Here is a 23,558-nt window from a genome sequence, read left to right on the forward strand (position 1 = left end):
ATCCCCCTGAGCCACTAAGGTCTGAGAAACACCACCAGTGCCACCATGGAAGAGGGGTGAGGTGTAGAGAGAAAGAAAATGTCTAAGTACCTTCTTTGCTCCTTGCTCCTCTTCCACCCCGTCTCCTATTACAATATAGACTGCTTTCCTTCCAAACCTCTGCATTATCCTTTCAAAACAGCTCTCCTTTCCTGTAGGACAAGAAGTCACCAGTTAGTGATAAGGGCTGTACCTTTCCTTTTTCCTAGCCTAGGTGACAGCTTTTTCCTGGTTCCCCATCTTCCCGGATGTCTGAGACAGTCAGAATGAACCCTGTACCATCTCATCTGCTGGATGCACTAGAGTGGGGGCCTATACCTGCTGGTGTGGTGTTGGAGAAAGCACAGTGGTCCTGAATGCTAGTCAGGAGACCTTGGTTCTAGTCCCAACTGCAGCTACACTCAGTGTGTGACCTTAGCCAAGGCATTTAGGCCTTTGGTTGTCTTTGCCCTAAAATGAGGCAGTTAGACTTGATGATGTCCAAGGCCCCTCACAGATGATGACAGTCTTGGTCTGAGTTAATATGATGGGCCCAGAGGCAGGTGTCCTGAATTCCATTCTCAAGCCAGACACTAACCTCATCTCACTACCTTGGTCTTTTGGCTCCTGAAGTGGACAACTCATAGTCACCACTTTATTGGGGAGGGGTATTCACTCTGCTTAGTTAAGTGTCCCCCCAATCTGCTCTGTACTGCAAGTTCATAACCAAGGGACCAAATTTTACTTTTGGATACTCTCAAATAAATTTCTCTGCAGGAATGGATGAGGAAGTGGGTGGGTATTGACTAGTGGTCTGTGTCTGAGAGGGACAAAATCACAGTCTTTAATTTCTGCCTTTAAGCCACTGTTCCTGTAGAACACTCTTCCTTGGTCTCACTTGCTTCAGTTTATGTCTCCCCTGGTGTTGTCCCATGCCCTTCCCACCGCTGTCACAGGAGGAGCTATCTACACTTCTGTCACTGACTAGTCCTAACTTCCTGACTGCTCTGACCTGTCTTGGTTGCACTGTAGATGTTCTCGATAGGGAAAACTGTGCCCAACCCATACAGCAAGACTTTAGCTAGGGCAGGGATGAGCTGAGTGGTGGTCACCAGCACATTCACGCAATTAGGCCTGGAAAACAAACAAAAACAAGGGTTAAAAAATACGAGAGACTGAAGCTGGGTTGCTGTCCTTTGAAACATCAGATTAGGGTGGGGAGGTTGGAGTAGGTACATGGTACTCTGGAGGAGTACCCCAAAATATAGCTTGGGTACAAGTTTCTAGCATCTCACCCTCAACTTAGCCTGATACTACCAGATTATAGACTATTTGACATGAGGGTCAAGTATGCTGGAGCCAGCTTGTATTGGCGTGAGAGAGCTGATTATTAAATCTTTAACGTGAGCACTTAAACCCTGGAAATCAGCAACGGTTACACATCACAGCTTGACTTGTAAATTGTTGATTGTCTAGACGTAAGAAATTGATGGCAAAAATGTTAATAATGCAGATTAACCTTAAGAGTGAGTCATAGATAACATTTTTTTTTAATTGAGAACTGGTTGTTAAAACATTTACCAGGACACCTCTGGGTCAGTCTAATAACACCAAGAGTACTTCAATTCTTCCAGATGTCTGGAATTTCATGAATGGGACATTTTCCTCCACTGATGCACACTCTTTTAACCTGTCTTCATTGACTGAGGGGAGGCTAAGAAAATTAATTATCCAGCAGCCAAGCCAACCCTTTTAGGATCAATGTCTCCAAACCTTATTATTCTCAGCCTCTTATACATTCAGTTGGTCAAGTCCTAATCTAGGAGCCACTGTCCTTTGCTCAGAGGAAGCTCAGGGGGCAAAAAGAACAGAGGAAATCCTCTGGTCATTTTTCCACTGTACTTACCGAGAATGTATTAAATTTAGCGCCTTGAGGGCGTGTGTCAGCCAGAGGTCTGTCAAGGCCTCAAGTTCTGCTCTTAGTTGCAGCCAAGTTTCTCTTTTGGGGGCCCCTATCAAACCTAGGGGCAAGGAAAAGAAGACACTGATGTCATTAATCATCCTGGGGAAACCCCAAGCATTATCTGGGGCAAGTGGAAACAGATTGGCCTGACCCTGAGGAGATTAAATGAAATGAGGCCCAAAGTTCCTTCCAGCTTTATAGTCCCAAGATTCTATCACTCTGCACATGGATGCTCAGCTTTCAGTCTCCAAATGAATTCTTTTGTATTGGAATCCATTGGGATGAGGATGCTACTTTCTCCTCTGGCCTTATGGACATTGCCTCCATGCAGATGGCTCTCAACATTCATTGTTCTCTGTGACATCATAACTGTCCCATCTTTCTACAGGGCCAGGATTTTGGAGTGAAAAGGATCCTCAGAGTCTAAATCCTCACCCCCACCCCCATTTTACAGATGAGGAAACTGAGGGTCAAGAGACAAAGTCACCCAAGTGAATTTTGTGGTACAGCTAGGACTAAAATCCAGGGTCTCCTTATTCCAAAGCCTAATCAGACTGACTAAACTCCTGCAGGGTTGGGGTCATGCTGTATTAACAGTATAGAGATTTTATATACCCTTTTGTTTTACTAAAAATCTAATTCTGAGAGAGGTGAAGAGCTCACAGTCACACAAATAAACCAAGTCTCTTGAACCCTGGTGCAGTGCTTCCAGTATACCATAATGCCTCCATCTTGAACTCAATTTCCTTTGGGTTGTCTTATGGCACCTTCTCCAAGGCTCTTACACAATGTGGATTCTGAGTACAAGTGGTGGTAATGACTCGGGTTCCTACTGTTCCAGACGTGCTCTTGGGCTTCCGTTTCCTCGCCCACCCACCTAAAGTTTGCTCAAGTCTTTCTGCTTTCGGTCTTGGCCTTTTCTCTCTCTCCTTCCACCATGCCTCTGAATCATTTCCTCCCAAAGGTGTGTTTTTTAAGCCTCTCCCATTATCCTCCAACACAGTCACACTTTCCTTTCTCTTCCCAGATGTCTGCTCCTTTTCCTGATGCACGGAAACACCCTGCCTTGCCCAAGGCTCCCAGTAACCCACAGGAGGCCACCCACTATAGGACTTGTCTCCCACTCCTGATCCCACTACTCTCTGCTGAAACACCAGACTGAGCACAGGCCTGCCTGCTCAACTCTGTATCCCATCAGTTGTTAACAATACCCATGGCCCAAGAATGACACCTCTGGTAATTTCCCCTCAGCTTATGTGAAAATTAAGCTATACCGACAGAGGTCCAGGGTATTTCCTGGAGCTTAGGGGACCTTCTGGGAGGACCCGGTGGTTCAAGGCAAAACAGATTGCAGTTCATGGCAAGTAACAAATTCCAGAATCCTTCCCTCCACTCTCCCAGCCCATCCCCTCAACAGGATAAGGACAAAGAACTGAAGAGGGCCTGAAAGGTCATCTATTCAAAGTTTAAAGTACAAAGCCTCATCCATCCTCTGCTTAAACACCACTAGAGACTGGCAACTCACTGTTTTATGAGGGAACTTTATGTTTCATTATCAGACAGTTCTGGTTGTCAGAAAGTTATAATGGATGTTTATGAATTGATTGATTACTTAGCTAAAGTCAACTTCCCTATAACATTTGCCATCCCCTTGCTGGCCCTGCTCTTGGGCGACACAGGACAAACCTAGTCCTACTTTCCTAGTATAGCCTGTCTGTTAGATATAGGAAGACAGAAATCAGGTCCTAAGTCTTCTCTTCTCCAGGCTATACACCCTGAGTTCATAAGATTTTGATTGTAAGGGCCTCTAGAAATCATCTAGTTCAGAGGTTCCCAAGCTTATTTGGCCTTCTGTCCCCTTTAAAAAAAAATTACTCAGCGCCCCCCTTGCCTCCCTTGGGTTAGGTTAAGTTAATCCTTATTTTTATTCAATGACCAGCACCCCAAGGGGCAGTATTGCCCACTTTGGCAGCCTATGCATCCTAATTTGGTGAGGCAGCTAGATGGCTCAGTGGATAGAGCACTGGAACTAGAATCAGAAAGATCAGAGTTCAAATCCCATCTCAGACACTAGCTGTGCCACTCTGGCAAGTCATTTCATTTTTATTTGCCTTATCTGTAAAACAGGGATAATAATTGTACCTACCTCCCAGGTTGTTGTAGAGATAAAGAGATAATGGATAATATTTATAATGCACTTTGCAAACCTTAAAGCATTAGATAAGTGCTAGCTGTCATTATTATTATTGTTTTATAAGTGAGGAAAGTGGAGCTGTGAGAGGGTAAAAGATTTCCATAAGCACATTGGGATTCAGATCCAGGTCTGCTCACGCCCAATCCAGGGGCTGTTTCACTAGACTTTGCTGTCTTAAGTGGTCCTCACAGGACATGGTTTTAAGTCCTCACTAGCCCTGCCACCCTCGTCTGGACTTTCTTGAGCTTAACAATATTTTTCCTAATACCCAGAACACAGAAAGGATACAATGTAAAGTGAGTGTCTCATAAAACTTGGTCTTGCAGCCAAGAGTAAGAAATCTCCAAATTTGGCAAAAGTTCTATGATTCCAGTTACATCTACATCTAGTTACTTGATATGTATGTCTAAAGCTGCCTCTATTTAGTCTTATCATGCTGGGATAACAAGGCAAGGTTGGCTGAGGAGGTGGCTACATCTTCCCCTCTTGATTTACTGCTAATGCTAGAAAATCCACTATTCAAGTCTCATTCATAGGAGCATGGGATGTGAGAGCTGGAGAGAACTTTAGAGGTCCTCTAGCTCAATGTCTTCATGTTATAGATAAAGAAACTGAGGCCTTAAGGAAGAGAAGGTGGATCACACATGTATTAACTGACTTCAAGTACAATTTTATGAACTGGACTCCTTTGGTAAGGATAGGTAGGGGACATTTACGGTCATTATACACCAAGGAATCCTTCCCTCTTGTAGCCTCTCCCAGATCCTCATCCCATGAGGGTCAGGCTAATTTTCTGCCTGAAAGGCCATGATAGGAACTTGATTGGCTCAGGGACTTAAAGTCCAAACCATGAAGAGAAAGGTGTTTGATGAGTGGAAGGCAGGTTTCTTTTGTAAAAGTTTGATATTTCCTTTCTCAAACACCTGATGTTTAAAATCAGCTAAACAGGTGATGATATTAAAGTAGATTTCCAGCCAAAAAATCCCTAAACATCATGAGGAAGTAGATTGTAAGAAATTTCTCGGCAGCAGTCCTGTTAAGGGTTTTAGGAGCCTCTCTCCCTCTCAGACTTACTAGACTGCAGGCTCCCTGAGAACTGGGACAGTACTTCACCTAAACCCTGCATTTTTTTTGTGTGTGTGTGAGGCAATTGGGGTTAAGTGACTTGCCCAGGGTCACACAGCTAGTACATGTCAAATGTTTGGTCTGAGGTCGGATTTGAACTCAGGTCCTCCTGACTTCAGGGCCGGTGCTCTATCCACTGCACCACCTACCTGCCCCTAAACCCTGCATTTTTCCCAGCACCTGGCACAGTGCTCTACACCCAGTAGGTGCTTAATAAACATTTGCTGAATTTATGAATAATAAGGGAAGCTGGAATGTCTTTCTTCTTATGAGAAACAAATCCTTCCTGTTCTTTAAACTTTTCAAGGCAGTACTTTCGCATACGTTTGATCCAAACTATCACTCTTACTGTAAGGAAGGCTGGACAAGTAGTCCCCTCCACATTATTAGAAGAGGAAACAGACCACAAGGGCTAGACTGACTCTGAAGGTGAGTTAGTGGAAGGGCAGATTAGGATTGAGTATCTTCTCTTTGCACCCTCTCTCGGCTTCTATCAGGGCAGACTGAACCTCCCTCCCTCCCTGAGCCCACTCACCCCCAACATTATTTTTGTATGTGTTGTACATCTCTTTCACTCGTCGGTAGCGGAATGCCAACTTCCTCATCCAGTCGACTCCCCCGTGAACTCCAGAGCCCAGACACAGGTTGGCCCCTGCCGCTGAACTATGAAAACCATCTGCTGAGAAGTTGTATGTACTGTGGAGAGGAAGGTAAGGGCACATGGAGTTGGGGAGATGAGGGTAGGGTAGAGAGAGCAAAAAGAAGTGGGAAGGAGGTGAAGACAAAGAAGGTTAATGTGAGTAGGCTCCAAAGAAGTTGACCTCCCCCCAGCCCCTTGGCAGTCTGATAAAGTCTGTAGACCCCCTTCTCAGCATAATGTTTTTAAATAACTGAAAACTCAAAATCTTATAAAAGTGAATGCTGAAACCTAAAAATAAATAAATAAATAAAATAAGTGAAGGAAAAACTAAATTTTAGAGGCTACTGAAAATAAAGATGTAATTTTTTCTTTTCCCATCTAAGTTTTTTTCATTTTTAAAAAAAATTAATTTATAGAATAATTTGCAAGTTTGCAAGATCTATTCGTGGACCCCAAGTTAAGAACTGGGCTCTAGGAACAATTAAGCAGGACAAATGAAAATAACAACTAAGTGGTAGCTGTGATCTGAAGGGAGAAAGGAAGACTCTTCACAAGGCCCAGGGAGTCTCTTTCCTTCTCTCTAACACCCTCTGGTTTATTTTTGTAAAGAGGGCAATGGTCACTGCACCAGATCTCTAGGGGACAGAAATCTTTCCTTCACACCTTATCCTCCCACCAAGGTATAATGTGACTGTAACAGATTTAGGGCTCAGAACCAGTGACACAGCCCCTCCAGCTTAATTCCTTTCTTGCTCAGAAGGACGATCATGAATTTATTGAGCGTGAACAATGAAATCAGTTTCCCTGTGAAATTGGCGGACATATCAAATGCTGGCAAGCAGCATGCATGCTCCTCAAATATTCCCTGCACATGGTTAGTGTTACTCTGAATAGAGACACAGGCCTCTTGGCTGGAGCTTTCTCTGGGAAGAGGCCTTGGTGATGAATGTTAATGAGCCAAGAAACAGGCTGACATACGGCTGGTGAAGCAATGAGCTTGCTGTAGGACACCTCAGGTCCAGAGCATGACAATCAGATATTTTAAATCAGTCACTGATTTTTCTCTGGAAAGGGATATAAACTTTGGGTTTCTGAGACTATAGCAAAATCTAAGCCAAGGGAGATTAAAGGTGGCTATGATGAAATCCAGAAGGAAAAATTCTGAAGAGTAAGGTTAAATCATGGCTTTTGTTCCATGAAAATCATAGTCACAATGTCAGAGCTAGAAGGGACCTTAGAGATCTATGTAGCCCAGGGGCTCTCCTCCTTGTTCGTCTCACGGACCACTCCTCTGAGCAGCCTGATGAAGCCTATATGGTTCCCTTCTTAGAATAACGAATAAAATACATTGGATTATAAAGGAAACCAATTATATTGAAATATAGTTAAGGTCTCATATTAAGCTCTTGGTTCTCAGTCCAAAGATTTTCCTACCATACCACACTATATACTACACTATACTGCCAAACAGGTTTAAAAAAATGAAGCAAGAGGTCACAGAGTGAGTTGGTTTTCTTCCCCCCACTAAATTCTGTTTGTTATTACAGCTCTCAGTGTTGAAAGTGACTTTATTGCGGAAGATGCCTTTACAAATAAACAGTGCTGTGAAGTGTGACTTGTGCCTAACTAGACCGTCAGGACAACAACGCGCCCCCCCGCCCCCGCCCCGGTTCCCCGCTGTATCTCTCACAATTTGGCAGAAACCCTAATTCTCCTAAGCTACAAGGGGACTGGAAGGGTACGCTTAGTTTAAACCACAGATGGCCCAAAAACTTAGTTTAACTAATAACGTCTAGTATCTTCACCTACCACCAGAGGCATTAACCAAGTATCCAGATTGGAGACTGAACTTTGCCTCTCTTTGCTTGAGGTGAGAATAGTAAAAGGTGAAAACAAAAACAAAAAACTCAAATCTAAAAAGGAAGGAACTCAGAGACCCTAAATGACTGGATCCTAAATAAGTGACTGCTGAACATGATGATAATAATAATGATAATGATGATAATAATAATAGGTAACATTTATATAGCACTTACTAGGGGCCAGGCACTGTGCTAAGCACTTTACAAATATTATCTCATTTGATCCTGACAACAACTCTGGGAGATAGGTGCTATTATTATTCCCATTTTATAGATGAGGAAACTGAGGTAAACAGAGGTTAAGTGACTTGCCTAGACACAGTTAGTAATGATTTGAGGTTGGATTTAAATTCAGATCTTCTTGATTATAGGACAGGCCTCTATCCACTGTGCCCCTCAGCTGCCAAGCTGATCAGATTGATAGGATGAGTGGTAACCAGGGTAGTCATAAAATTCCATGAAAAAAATACATAATCTTGGAGCCCTTAGTCAAATGAAAGAGACTCAGACATTGAAAAGAATCTGATCCCAGAGGGAGGAAAATGCCCCTGTGCATTTCATAAACAGTATAAGTTACATTTTATTGGGAAATGGGTCATTAAGTTGTACTGCTATGCACTTTAGAGAGGGTTGCGTTAAACTAGATCATTCATTAGAGATCAAATCAGATATTACAGGTTGTCCCAAAAGTCTTAGGGCAGTTCTAAGTTACTAGATCTTAAAACTGCCCTAAGAGTTTTAGAACATCTTATACATGTAAAGTACTTTGCAAACTTTAAATATAAGCTACTGCTATTGTTATTATTGTTTTCAATTTAAGGCCTGCTTCTAAGAAGAACTACTACTACTACTACTACTATTACTCCTGGTGCTCTACAGTTTACAGTAATAACTCTGTGAGGCAGGTCGTTGTTTGAATATTATGCATATTTTACAGAAGAGGAAACTGAGGCTTAGAGAGAAGAAGGGATTCCTCCAAGTTCACATGGTAGGTAGATGAAAGAGGACTCAGACCCAAGTCTTCCAAAGCCAAGTCTTTGCTTTTCTTAAAAAGTACTTTCTCTACAATAGCCTTGGCAAACCAGTACAAAGTAGGTATTATGACCCCCATTTTACAGATGAGGAGACTGTATAGAAAGGATGAATGTTCCTTTATTGAACTCTATAAGTTTGGAAGGCATTGGCTTGCTCAGTCCTTTTGGCATGGTGACCAGGCCTTATTTCTTGCCAGGTCTTAATTTTGGAAAGGCTGGTGTCAGAGAATAAATATTTGAAGAGTTGATTAAATTTTAGCCAGCAAGACCTTGCATCATTTCTACATGTGGGGTCCTTTGCAAAGATTCACAGGGCCTTGTGCTTGTTTCTTTGCTTTCTTGGTCAGAATCATAAAATCACTGATTGCCAGAGATTAAAAGGTTCTCGAGAAATTATCTAGTCTAACTCCCTCATTTTACAGAGGGGGAAGCTGGGGCTCAGAGTGGGGGAGTGACATATCCAAGGTCACAGAGTAGGGGAAGCTGACCCTAGAACCCAGTTTTCTGACTTAGCTATTTCTACTACAGTATTCCATAGGGAGAAGCAACTTGGAATCAAACTCTATTTAACCATATAGGAAATTCTCCTATGCTCAAACAGTTTGGGGCCAAATCTACTTTGTAAGAAAACATTTAGGGTATGGGGTTGCAGGGGTTGGCTGCATCCTGAATCTCTTAGCTAGTGGTTTACTCTAAATAAATCCCAATTCTCCCCAACTTGCTTCCCACCATCTAGCTCCTCCATCTCTTTTATTGGGGCCTGTAAACTATGGCCCACTGTGGTCTACTTTTGTATGGAGACCAGGGAGCTAAGAATTTTTTTTTACATTTTAAAAATAAAGTTTTATTGTATTTAGAAATGAAAATAAGCTATTCTAGCTTGAGGCTGTACAAAAGAGGTAGGGATGAGAATTTGGTCTGCAGGCCATAGTTTTCAGACTCCTCTTGATTTTGGATAATGGCAAATTCAGATTGTGAGTTTATTATATCTTTAAAGAGACTGGTTCAGTTCTAATGGATTCTGGCATCAGTGAGAACAACGAAGGATGTTTATTTTTTTAAAGTTCTTATACATTTACAGTCTTGGGGATTTTTAATTTAGAATTTAAAAATCTACCAGTGAAGTCAAGTAGGGAGAGATACAGCAACCTATTAGTAGGAGCTCTCAACGCCACCCAGTCCATAGCCCCTCACTGGGGCACTACTAATTTTCCAGAGTAGCTGGTAGTATAATACAGAAGACTAGTCAGAAGACCTGGGTTCTAATCATAGCTTTGCTACTTACTAGCTGTGTTCATAGGCTTATAGTTCATAGGAACACAGATATAGATTGGAAAGTATCTTAGATATCATCTACTCCAATCCATTCATTTAACAGATGAGGAAAAAGAAGAACAGAGAAGGAAAGTGATTTACTCAAAGTCGCAGAGGTAGTAAGTGGAAGCGTTGGGATTTGAATCCAGGTTGTCTGACTCCAGGCCCAGAACTCTTTCCATTATACCACCCTTCCCATGTGACCCTAGGTAAGTCATTTTAAACCTCAGTTTTCTTATCTACAAAATCGAGATAATATACGACCTACCTCAGAGAGATGTCATGAAGAAAGCACAGTAGGAACTGTGATGCTTTGTGGAAATATGAGTTATTGTCATCATCATTATTATTTTTTAAATCAACATCCCAACATTCCTTTAAGTGACTTGATCATCTCACACTTTGTGATCCAGTGACGTGGGCCTCTTTGCTATTGCTCACTCAAGACATTCTCTCCACTCTGGGCATTTTCCCTAGCTGTCCCCCCACCCCTGGAACTCTCTCCCTCCTCATCTCTCACTCCTGGCTTCCTTTATGGCCCAGCTAAAACTGCAGCATCTGCAGGAAGCCTTTCCCAATCCACCTTAATTCTAGTGCTTTCCCTCTGTTGATTATCTCCGATTCATCCCTTACGTATCTTGTTTGTACACAGCCGTATACGTGTCGTCTCCCCCATTAAACTGTGCGCTTCTCAAGAGCAGGGACTATCTTTCGTCTTGCATTGTATCCCCAGCGCCTAGCATAATGCCTAGGACACAGTAGGTGCTTAATCAATGTTTGTTGATTGACTAAACTGAAGTACAAAAGCAATGTTAGGTAATGGTTATTGGGAGGAGAGGGACAGTAAGAGTCCTCCTGATTACAGAGCTAGGTGAGATAGAAGTCATATTATCTTCTGCATGGTCACAAAAGGTGTAAGACAGGTAACATTTCCAGATGACTGCCATCATTCTCACCCCTACACATGCCTTTGAATGGGAGTGGGGGAACGGAAGAGGGATCTTTCCCCTCAAATTCCCCACCTCAAATCCTGGCCATTGTCATCCGAGGAGACATCATCAACATGGATCTGGTCACAGTCCTGAGAAGTATTTGGCCAAAGAAGAGAAAGAAGGGAAGGGGGAGAGTGGTAGGAAAAAAGGAAACAAGAAACATCACTTTTTAATTTGAAATAATTGTTGGGAGCGGGTTTCCTATGCTCTCAAGATTGTGCCGACAGCGGATATTAAGAAAAGATACTGGGGTTTTCATGCTGGGCTTCTATTCCCAAGCAAATTCCTTTCTCCGGACAATGAGGTTACCAGGACCTGACTATCTCTGCCATACAGAAGCCTGGATGGTCAGAATCAGAATAACTGCCACATGCTGATGAAGGAGGAGAGAGCCCTGGAAACAGCAGCCTCAATCCCCCAGCCAAGAGTAAAGGGAGAAAGGATGGTGCCAAAACAAATTCATTCCACCTCTGTCCAACAGGCTGGCAGTGCTGAGCACGCATCCAGAATAAGGATGGCAGACCTCAGAGCCCTTGGCAATGCAAGTGAATGTCACAATTTGAAGTCGATAGGGTACAGGGAACACCTTGAGCTCTGAACCAGGAAATCTCAGACAATTTTTTTCCCAGTGAGAAATGAAGTCTGACTAGTTTGTATTACCATTTGTCAGTACAAGTATGCCCTTCTATGGAATTGGAATGTTTCGTCAGCATTTGCCCTTGTCAGTGGCCCTTCTTAGTTTTTAGAATAATAGGGGGTTTTTTTTTGTTTTTGTTTTTTGTTTTGTTTTGGTTTGTTTTTTGGCGAGGCAATTGGGGTTAAGTGACTTGCCCAGGGTCACACAGCTAGTAAGTGTTATGTGTCTGAGGCTGGATTTGACCTCAGGTCCTCCTGACTCCAGGGCCAGAACTATCCACTGTGCCACCTAGCTGCTCCTTAGAATAATAGTTTTGCAGAGTTCTGGAATTGAACAGGACCTTAAGCACGAATGAATCACAGCATCATGGAAACAATGGAGCTAGAAGGAAGTTTTAGGGTTCATTTTAGTCTAGGCCCTTCACTTTACAGAAGAGGGAACCGAGGCCCAGAAAGCAGATATGACTTTCCTAAAGTCACACGGGGAGTTGGTGGCAAAGCTGGGACCAAAATCCTGGTATCTTACTCTCAGTTTAGGACTCTACCCACTGAACCATGTTTCGTCCACTGAAGTACTTACCTGGGGTATACGATCTTACTCTAGCATGAGAGGACACATCACAACTACAGAGGCATTACTGATGGTAGTAGAAACAGCTGAGCCCTATGGTCTCTCAGTGTAGGACTTGTGAAACCCTACATGACTGGGCCCCATTATCATTTTTAATGTCCCTGCTTCCTTCTCCCTCTCCCCCTGACTTCATGTTGCCCATGATCTCATTTGTCACAGCATCCTTCCTGGTGTTTTGTGAGTTCCAGGTATGACTCTGTATGACACTTTCATAAAACTGCAGGACAGGATGGATCACAGAATTTTAGATTTAAACCTGGAAGGTACCTCAGAGGTCATCTTGTTAATCACCTCATTTGACAGGGGAGGAAACTAAGGCCCAGATAGGTCAAGTGAATCACACAAATTCACACCAAAGTAATAAGTAGAAGAGGCAGAATTTGAACCCAGGTCCTCTGTCTCCAAATCCAGCACTCTATATAAGTGTACCATGTTGTCTGGCACCTTCTAAGAAATTAAATAATCATAGAAATGCAAAGCTAGAAGGGAAATAGGTTGATAATCTCTGTTCTACCTAGATTAACTAATAGTAATTCACATGTCTATAGTGCGGTAAAGGTCACAAATTATTTCAATGGGTGCTTACAATAGCCCTGTGAATTAAGTAATGTGTCTGGACGTCTCTATGTGACAGAGGAGGAAATCAATGGAAACTCAAAAATAGTGATTTGGTCAAGGTCACACAGCTAGAAAATCACAGAGCTGGGGCCAAGAACCCTTATGTCTTGACTAAGACCAGCATTCTTTCTTTCTACCACATCATGCTTGCAGATAAATCCAAGGGATGAATTTCCAAAGTTCTCCCATCCCCATCCTTTTCAGAAGCACCTTTCCCATGCACCCTGACAGGTTTTTTTTATTCTGTGGGTACCCAAACAACACTGAGGCTCTCTGGGTCAGTGCCAGTTGGGTATTAGAACATCACGATTCCCATGCCTCACTCTAGCTCATCAATACCACTTACATTCATTGGGGGAAAGAAATAGCAAGTAGAAATGCTAACTGAGCAGATGGGCAACGCCTGTAGCAATTATGTGTTCAGATCTTATCTGCAGATTCCTCCTTTGTGCAAAGAATGCTTTTACCTCAAAAAATGTACTAAACCTTATTCCCCTCTTCCATTATGACATTATGGTTTTTAATGAAAATGTTAAAAAAAAAAAAGAATTCCAGACATCTCTCTCTTTTGTCCTTTATCTCTCTGATGGGAAAACATCTGTATTTTCTCAAGCTCACAAGTTAGAGTAGTAGATTTGGGGTCAAAGGATTTGGGTTCAAATTATGGCTCTATGAACTTAGTATAAGCCTGGGAAAGTTACTTAATCACTTTGGGCCTCAGTTTCTTCATCTGTAAAATGACAGGATTAGACTGGATAATATTTAAAGTCCCTTCTGGGTCTAAAGCCAGTGCCTTATAAAAAAAAAGTTCACACTAATGTTTTTTTTTTTTTTACTAAATTATGAAAATTTATGCCCAAAGAAACTAAATGGATAATTTTCCTCTTGCTCTACTTTGTCAATAAGTACAAAATATGACTAACTATAAAGGGATAAAACTGAATTTAAAACCAGCACACTAGAACCTAGCCATTTAATTGAGTGTAGCTTACTGAACAGTAAGTCATCCCATGCATTCATTCAACCAGGTTGCACAAAATACTCATGTCATTTGTGGAGTAGCCTTCAAGAACCAGTATATGGGCTACCTAGGAAAGCCATTCTTGTTTCCTTTTAGTCACACTTCATTTTTTAAAAATAAAAACAAGGGCTTTTACATCTTTTGACTGGGAAGAAACCCTGGAGATCATCTAGGTCAACATTCTCATTTTAGAGGGGATAACATGGGAGCTCCTGGGTGAAATGATCTTTCCAAGGTTGCACCATGGTTGGAACAAGAACCATAGGTCTCTGTACTCTAGAGCTCTTTATCCCCTACTATTTGTCTTTTCCAAACATTAGCGACCATCGAAGTCCTACTATGAGAAGGTTCTTATGCATCATGGTGGGGATGTAGGACAGGGTGGGAGTTGGGGCTCCAACTGCAGAGCAGCTCTACTTATTTATCCCAGAAGAGGTCCCCAGTGACCAAATGAATTATAGGTCAGTTTGTGTCCACTCTACGATGGGACTGAGTAGGGTCAAACCTCTCTCCTCTTCCCAGGTCTATCATAAAGAATCTAAGCTCCCTTACCATCTTGGTCTACCCTCTTAACATTACAGGTTGAGATTTCCAACTCACTCCCACTCTGAGCACATCACTCTCTTCCTCAACCTTTAAGCCAGAAGCAAGACTGGAACTAGGCCAGCCTGCAGGGGGAGAGGACAAGGTAGAATTCCCCTCAGCATTTCCCCCAATGCCCCCTGGCTGTTTAGTTGATCCACAGAAAACTACAGTGGCAAGTTGAGTCCTGGTCCCCAGTTTCTTGCTATGTTATTGAAAATAGTATTTTAAAACCAACACTGATTTTACAGACCCTGGCTTTGCTGAAAATAAAATTAATAGCAGATTTCCCTTCGGCACATCACCCTGTCTGAAATTACAAAAACACTCCCCCATAGCAGTTGCAAGCTTAGAAAGCCACACTGGGATAATATTGTCCCAGCCTGCTTAGCTTCGGCTATACTGAGCCGTGTGTGATGTAAAAGGAAAGGCATCTGTGGAAGACCTGCTTTTCTCATTTGTGAGGGAATTGTTCTGGGCGCTAAAGTGTGACAACAGTAGCTATCACATTTCTGACTTAATAAAATACCGTGACACTTAGTGAGACACTACCTCATAGTCCACTGGCCGACCCTATCACATTACCAGCTAAGCTACCCCAAGAAGCTAGGCAGAGCAAAAGTGGGAGGACTGGCTTTTACTACTTGGGAAACCAGACCGATTTTTCATTTTCACAGAAACTAGCTTTTGAGACCTGAGCAAACTGAGGGGGTAAAGGGAAGGAAGAGATACAGAGGAATGTCCATTTGAGCTGAACTCAATGTACGCAAAGATAACCCAGGAGTGTTTTTTCCCTCTCTGCTTGAGCGGTCACCAGGGCTCAGAATTACTGAACGTCAAAGCTGGAAGAGACATTAGAATATAGAATGTTACAGCTAGAAGGAACCTTAGAAAACAGAATAGTACAACTGAAAGGGAATTTAGGACAGGAATGTAAGAACAGAAAGAGACCTTAGAATCCATGTACTTCAGCCTTTTGAAGTAATAAGAGGGATCTGAACAGCAGATGTAAGGAAGATGTCCATTCTAGGCCTGTGTTGAAGTATGAAGGTGGAAGGCAGTGGATTGACTTTAGACAACTAGTAGTCTCACTTGCTTTGAATGCAGAGTATGTTAAGTGGAATATTGCGAAAAAGGTTCTCTAACTCCAGATCCAACACTCTTTACAACATGCTATATTGCTTTACTAAATGGAGACATACTTTTGGTCCATGTGGGTATGATCCAAACATTTTAGTTGGATGCCAACATTCAAGGGACAATACAATCTCTGACAAGATCTGAACTGTGAGTGATATGAGAATAACATCTGCTTTCAAAGTGCTGACAATTTTATTGGGAAGACAAGAGGTCAATACATGAAACAAATGGAGAACAATCAAATGCCCAGAGAAAGGAGAGATCAATACATGGAAGTATTTGGGAAGATTTTTCAGAGAAGTGATACTTGAAGGATAAGCTTTGCAGAGGTGAAGAGGAGATAAAAAAGCATTTTTGATAGAGGAGGAGCCCTAAGCTTTTGCTTAGAGCAGAGGTGTCAAACTCAGAACCAGATTGAAATGTAATTGGGAAATATTTAATAAAATAAATAAAAAAATAGAACACAGATAATGTTATTATGTGGTTCTAGAAGTCAATATGGTAGCCCACAGGGACCCTTATGAATGGTTTAGTGGTCCTTATTTCTGTTTGAGTTTGACATCAAACTCACAGTTTAGCTTTGAGAAAGGTCATGCCCTGTTCAGGTGATGTAGGATCATAGGATTTTGAACCTGAAGGGACTGAGAAGACGAAGACCAAATGAGATGATGTTCAAAGTCTCAAAGTTCACAGACTCATGAATGAGATGGAGAAGGTGAACAGTGATTTATTCACCGAATCCTAGAACATGAGACATATTGGAGGAGGCTTTCCTTGGATGCTGAAAGACACACTTTGGGGACAAAGAAAAGTACCACTCTCTCCAATAGGTGGTAATTGTGTGGAAATAATTTGAAGAGGCAACCTAGATGAAACAGGTTCAAAAAGGAATTGATTCAGTTAATGGATTCCAGAGTGAGCTAGGTTGGGAGTTATGGCCTTTGTGCTCATGTTATTAAAGAGGTCATTCTTGCCCTCCCCAGAATGTTCTTTGGCATTCCCTGGGTTGGAGAGAACATGGTGGGTATGACCCAGTGTGATATCTCTTGGGTGCTAGTGTCCTTGCATCATATCACAGTGGAAAGAGCAATGGCTTCTGCAGTCAGAGCACTTTGGTTCAGGTCCTGTTTCTGACAATTATTACCTCGTGTGATATGTTGAGCAAGTTACTTAAACCACCTTGGGCTCCAGTTTTTTCATTTTTAAAATGAGGGGCTTGGGAAAAACGACCTCTGAGGTTCCTTTCAAGTCTAAATTTATGATACTATGATTCACTTCCAGTGATTTCCTCTTGGTCATGAGTAGCAGCAACAGTCCTCACTGGGTAAGTGGCAGTGATACCACTAGGGATTATAGCAGAAAACCAGGCAAACAAGGCTGGCATTTCAGATGTTCAACTCCTTATACACTATTGTTATTCTTTAGTTCATGAGATTCTTCGAGAGGAAGTACATATCTGTTGGTTTCTCTATTTTGCTATACCACAAGTTGACCACCCTTTTTGGGATGCTTAAATTCCCCATAGCTTTCTACAGCAGGGTCACATTCATGAGCTCTGATGATGAAAAACAGATGTACAAGGCTCTTAAGAATGATCATTTTCTGTTGTGCTATAAGAAATGAGAAAGAGGGACAGCTAGGTGGCTCAGTGGATAGGGTACTGGCCCTGGATTCAGGAGGAACTGAGTTCAAATCCGGCCTCAGATACATAACACTTACTAGCTGCATGACCCTGGGCAAGTCACTTAACCCCACTGCCTACCCCCCCCCCCAAAACAAACAAACAAACAAAAAAGAAATGAGAAAGAGAAAACAGAGAGATTTGGGAAGACTTGTATGAACTGATGCAGAGTGAAATGAGCAGAACCAGAATAATGTTTTACATTATAATATCAATATTGTAAAAATGAACAATTCTGAAAGACCGGTCTGTGATCAATACTGTCATCAACCATTATTTTAGAGGACTGATAAAGAAAATTTTTTTCTCTCAGTTCTTCCTTCCTTCCTTTTTCTCTTCCTCCCTCCTTTCCATTAAGGATACTGCTTTGCATGGTGAAAATGAAAGCAGATAAGGAGTCTCTCGCTCCCCACCCCCACCCTGGTTCAAAAACTAATAAAAGACTGATGGCAAAACAAAGAATTTTTCTGACTTAAGAAGAAACTATGTGGTTGTAGATAAAAGTAGTATAAGAACTAGAGGAGTTCATGGCTTTTCATCCTATTCTTCAAGCATTATTGGAATCTAGCTCTTGGTCCAAAAATCTCTTTTTGCTAGATAGAGGAATGGGTGAATTGATCGCCAAGGATCTCTTCCAGGCTATTCTAGCCATGCTGGTTCGGCCAGCATATTATAGTATTAGCTAATAAGAACTAACATTTATGTAGTATCTACTATGTGCCAGGCACTGTGCTAAGCACTTGACAAACACTAGCTCACTCAATTCTCACAACCATTCTGGCTGATAGGTGCTATCATTATTCCCCCTTTTACAGATGAGGAAACTGAGACAGAGGTTAAGTGACTTGCCCAGGGTCACAAAGCTAGTAAGTATCTAAGGCTGGATTTGAATCCAGGTCTTCCTGACTTCAGGTCTATGTCCATTCGGTCTTAGGCATCTCTACTTTTTGTGATGGTGAAAATAGTTCATTATGAAAATCTTCTGCAGATCTTTCCCATTTTCTCCTGTTTGTTGCCTTCTTTTAATTTTTATCTTTATATGTCCTTGGGATGACTTTGCTTAGTTAGGTCTCTGACCAACTGTTCTCTGAATGAATGAAAATCATTTATTAAGCCATTACTATGTGCTAGGGACTGTGCATACAAAAAATAAGGAAAGTCACCTTGAAGGAGCTTATATTCAAAAGAGAGAGACAACACATATAGGGAAGTAATGGCCAGGGAAGAGGTTTTTGGAATAATTTCCCCAAATCAAGTACTACTGCCTCTAATAATTCTTCCTGATTATTCCAGGCTACTTTTCCCCCCTTCCTCTAAACTCTTATGTGGTTTGTAGTTCACTGTATACTATTTCTACTTACCTGTATACAGCCCTGTACTTTTAGATATTCTGCATGTGTCAGCCCTGTTTCTCCAACTAGAATGTAAACTCTTCTAGGGTATGTGCAATGTGCTGGCCTTGCCACTCATAAGTAGTTGTGTGACCTTGGGCAAATCTTTAAGCCAGTTTCCTCATCTGTAAAATGGGAATAATAATATTTGTACTATTTATCTCTTATGGCTGTCGTAAGGATCAAATGAGCTGTGTAAAGATCCTCTGTGAACCTTGAAGCACTATATAAATGTCAGCTATTTTACTCTTGCCTCTCCCCCAGATGCTAGCCCTGGGGTGAACACACAGAAGAAGCTCACTAAATGTCTTGAGTGATTATTTGGGGGAAATCTGTGAATGGTTCTACTTCTGTTGCATGGATAGGGGATAACTTTTATTGGTGGAAAGTAAGTGGCAGGCTCTAACTTCATGGATGCTCCCAGGGCACGATATAATATGGCAGAAAGAACATTGGGTTTGGAGTCAGAAGACCTTGTTGGAATGAGTTCTGTCACCGACACTTCAAGTAACTATAGGCAAGTCATATGTCCCATATGAGGGTCTGCAGCCATTGTCAGTAACATTAGGGGCCTGGACTAGGTGACTTCTAGAGTCTCTTCCAGCTTTAAATTTTATGATTCTAAAATCAGAACGTCTGAGCGCGGCAGGGTCTTAGCATCTTAGAGCCACAAAGGACCCAACAGAACATGTAATCCATCCCCTTAACTTCACAGAAGAGGAAACTGAGGCCCACATAAGGGAGATGACTTGCTCAAGTGGAACCCAAACAGCACATCTTTGACCAACAGTGAAGATATTTGCAAGGGTTCTTGGGACTATCTCCTGGTGCTGTTTCCACCTGACCTATAATCAACGGCAACAGTAATCCTGCCATTTGCTACCTGCCACATTGCTGGCTGCAGATCAAAATGCCAAAGCCGAGGCTGAGCAGGTGCCAAGTCTTTCCCGAGTAGCCACTTGAGGCCATTAATCCTGCTATCTTTTGCTCCCACCTGACTACAACTACTAAAGAAAAAAAGAAAGGATATTGTTGACAAATCTGCTTCTGGAAAATGACTCCCTTCAAAGGCTGGGCAAGCCAGTCTGCCTTCATTTTTCCTGTGAGATGCATTTTTCAAATGAGCTTGTTGAGTGCTTCCTCTAGACTAGTTGGATAACACATTCCCTAGGAGGAAAATGCTAACACTCTTTTTAGCACTGTCAAAATGTTTAACTTCTCTGGAGAGCGATAAAGACGCTTCACCCACCACTGGATAAATTGCCAGCCAGGCAGGAGCTCTTTGTCAGCAGACTAGCACCGACATGTATGAAATATTATTCTCTCCAACAGCTCCTACAAACTGTAAATTAGACATTTAGCAAACAGACTCAGTATCAGGAAAATAGCTGTGTCTTAACCTGATTTCAGAAGCAACTTGTACAGTTAGCCACCTCACTTCCCATACCATCCTTCTCACGGCATACCTCAGCCAGTATGGGCAACCTGGCCTCTTCTGAATGGGGCCCCTGACTTCACTGGCCACAAAGCTGAAGGTTCCACTTATTGTCTTGTTCGATTTTGTCTAACCACACTCTCTTGCTGCTTCAAAATCGAGCTCAGACCCCATCTCTTTTATGACTGACCCCATTAGCTCCAAACATTCCTTTAAGCATGTCCCCATAGATCTTAAAAACCTAGTTTTTGTGTCAGTATTTTAATTCATAAGAGTTATCTTTTTAAGGTATTTTAAAATCTTTTCTAAATATTTGTCCTATATCTCTAGCAGGTGATGTGGTTCAGCTGTTCTGGTTTAGTGAATCAGAGCTAAGGATTAAAAACAAGTCTGAGTCAAGAACACCAAGGCAAAGGGAACAGTCAGAGTCTGGAGGCACTTAAAGACAATATGTATACACTAACCCAATGGGTTTTTTTTTTTAATAACTGGAGGACAAACTATGGTTTCCTTTAGAACTGCATTTATGTCATAGCTTTAAGGTAAGAACAAATTAATCAGGTGACCAGCCTGGGGTTCAAAGATGGAAGTCAAGATCTAGAGTGAACCAGATGTAGCGAACAGGGTTTGAGGTCAAGGACATAGGCCAGAAATGGGTTCCCAAGTCAAAAGTTGGAATGTAAGAAGACAGAGTCAGGTTTGCTAAATCTAAAGTCAGTGAAACGGGTTGGAACAGAGTAGGGCCAGAGAGGCAAAAAGATCACCAACAGGGTGAAGAGGATCTGAGAGTCCTCATCCTCGTGGGTTAGTCGGTGAGTTAATCTTCCCTATGCTCTGACTGTTGTTATACAGGATTTTAACAGTCACTTGTTATCTCATCTCCCTTCCCAAACTCCTCCCTCACTAACACTAGTGGCAGGTTAAGGCAGTATAAGGCAGAATGAAGCAATGAAGACAGGATCCAGAGTCAAAGGAACTCGGCTTGAACCCTGGTTTTGCAGCTTTGTGACCCTAGGCAATCATATCCCCTTCTCTGGGCCTCAGTGTTCTCATCTGTAAAAGGAGCAGGTTAGACTAGGTGTCCTTTAAGATGCCCTTCCAGCCCTGAACTGTATGACCATGAATCATTCACTCTACAGTCTCCCCAGTTTTTAGATTACAGCTTGAAAGTTGCAGACTGAACATAGGGTCATTTGTCCTCCACTTTCCCCTGCTAGTCTCTCTAGGATCCTGCCAGATGCCATTGACAAGACTTGTTTTCTTTAAAAACATACCAAGAAGGGGTATATGTACCAACAGAGAAGATCCATCAGAAGGTAAAGTGTACACTAATTCAACTGTGATTTTAATAAAAACAGAACAATCTAAGACAATTCCAAAAGACTCATGATGGAAAATGCTGTCCACATCTAGACAAAGAACTATAGAGTCTGAATGCAGATTGAAGCATATTATTTGCTCTCTCTCACTCTCTCTCGTTTCTTCTTTGTCATGGTTTCTCCTGTTGTTTCTAATTCTTCTTTACAACATGACTAATGTGAAAATAGGTTTAATATTAATGTATATGTTGAGTTTATATCAATTTACATGCCATCTTGGGATGGGGGGAGGGGAGAGATGGGGAGAAAATCTGGAACTCAAAATCTTATGGAAGTGAATGTTGAAAACTAAAAATAAATAAATAAATTTATTACAAAACAAACAAACAACAAAACCAAAACAAGGCAGGCTTGGATTGGCCAGTAACATTAATGGTAGACATTTAGAAAGCAGTGGTTGTCATACAAACTGATCACTAATATTCCAAGCCAGAGAATCACTTCCAGTTTTCTCATCATAGCCTAATTTCTTTTCTGGACTCAATATATATTTTGATCTGCAGGACAGTTTTGTATCTGAGAGAGCTTGCTCTCCTCCCCCATCCCCCTTGGAATGCTACAATGTTAAGATCTTACTTAGAGTAATTTTGGTCCGACCTTCCCACTTTTCTGGCCATTTTGTGGATGAAGAAACTGCTGGCTAGAGAGAAGTGAATCCCCCAACATCACACAATATATATTATTGGCAGAAATGGGAGTTGAAATCACTTCTCTTTCCAGTCTATTTAGGGGATCATTGATTTAGAGTTGGAAGGGATGTTAGGGTTCAGTCAAAACACTGTTCAACTTATAGAAGAGGAAACTGAGGACCCAGGGAGGTTAAGTGAACTGCCCAGGGTCACACAGATAGTCAGGGGCAGGTAGTCAGGATCTGAACCTAGGTTCTCTGATTCCAAATCTGGTGCTTCTTTCTCTGAACCACACTGACTCCTACTCTGGGAGGCATCTGTAACTAAGCACCAAGTGGCCGCTGAGGTTGCCTCTGGATACAGTTACTGTACCACTTGATGGTGCTACTGTCTCTCTCATCCACAGAGATTCAGGAAGGAAATCAGCCCAGACTTGCCTTTTTCTCCTGTTCCCGATGAAACACATGAAAAAAAAAGAAAAACTGCGATACCAAGGAAGACAAAATGCTCTGCTGAATCCGGAGATGTTTCCTAGCTGCTAAGAGTTCTGGTTTCTCCCCTTGCAGAAACAGACTCTGTCCTACTGAATAGAAGTACCCCCCTCCCTCAAAGATAGTCTCATGAAACTGTTTCCCATTTCTAATAGGGCTTGCCAGGGGTCACAGGATTTCCTTGGTGGTTACCTTTTCTAGAAACAGCAGGGTCCAACAGAGAGATTGTGAACCCAGGAGGTGCAGCTCCTGAATTCTAATCAGAGATGTATGGTAAGTGTATTGGACTGCCATTTGGGAGATCTAGGCTTTAGTCCTGGTTCCATCAATTACTGGCTAGGTGAAATCCAGAGCCCCAGTTTTTCCATCTTTAAAATGGAAGTGGTAGAGGAGAGTGGATGATTGCCTAGGGTCCTATCCAGCTTTAACAATGTCTTCTAGTCTAGTCTATTTAGTCACCTTGTTCTGATACATCCATTTTCTAGGGCAGGGGTTCTTAGCCTTTTTTGCAGCCTGGACCCCTTTATTGATCTGGTGCTTTTAAGAATAACGTTTTTAAATGCATAAAATAAAATACATAGGATTGCAAAGGAAATCAGTTTATATTGAAATAGTTATTACCAAAATCCTAATCAAGATATTAAAATAAAAGTTCATAGGGCCCAGGTTAAGCACCTCTGCTCTAGATTATCAGTGAAGAATCAATCATATTTATTCTTCATGGATCTTGATTGGGCACCCCCCCCCCCCCCCCCCCCCCCCCCCCCTCCCCCCCCCCCCCC

General features: G+C 42.1%; 1 protein-coding gene across 3 annotated transcripts in view; it reads right to left on the bottom strand.

Moving 5' to 3' along the window:
* EYA2 (EYA transcriptional coactivator and phosphatase 2) overlaps positions 1 to 23,558 on the bottom strand; it is a 247,930-nt gene that overhangs the window by 12,052 nt on the left and 212,320 nt on the right. For all 3 annotated transcript variants that reach the window (XM_027848711.1, XM_027848700.1, XM_027848704.1), the window contains 5 exons: positions 11,173 to 11,231; positions 5,836 to 5,996; positions 1,925 to 2,039; positions 1,031 to 1,152; positions 91 to 191 (listed from right to left, as the gene is read on the bottom strand). In XM_027848711.1, coding sequence (XP_027704512.1) covers positions 91 to 191; positions 1,031 to 1,152; positions 1,925 to 2,039; positions 5,836 to 5,996; positions 11,173 to 11,231 — 558 coding nt within the window. The remainder of the gene's footprint in view (positions 1 to 90; positions 192 to 1,030; positions 1,153 to 1,924; positions 2,040 to 5,835; positions 5,997 to 11,172; positions 11,232 to 23,558) is intronic.

The sequence above is a fragment of the Vombatus ursinus genome, unplaced genomic scaffold (genome assembly GCF_900497805.2).
Source record: "Vombatus ursinus unplaced genomic scaffold, bare-nosed wombat genome assembly UNPS02000580.1, whole genome shotgun sequence".
In the NCBI taxonomy this organism is placed as follows: Eukaryota; Metazoa; Chordata; class Mammalia; order Diprotodontia; family Vombatidae; genus Vombatus; species Vombatus ursinus.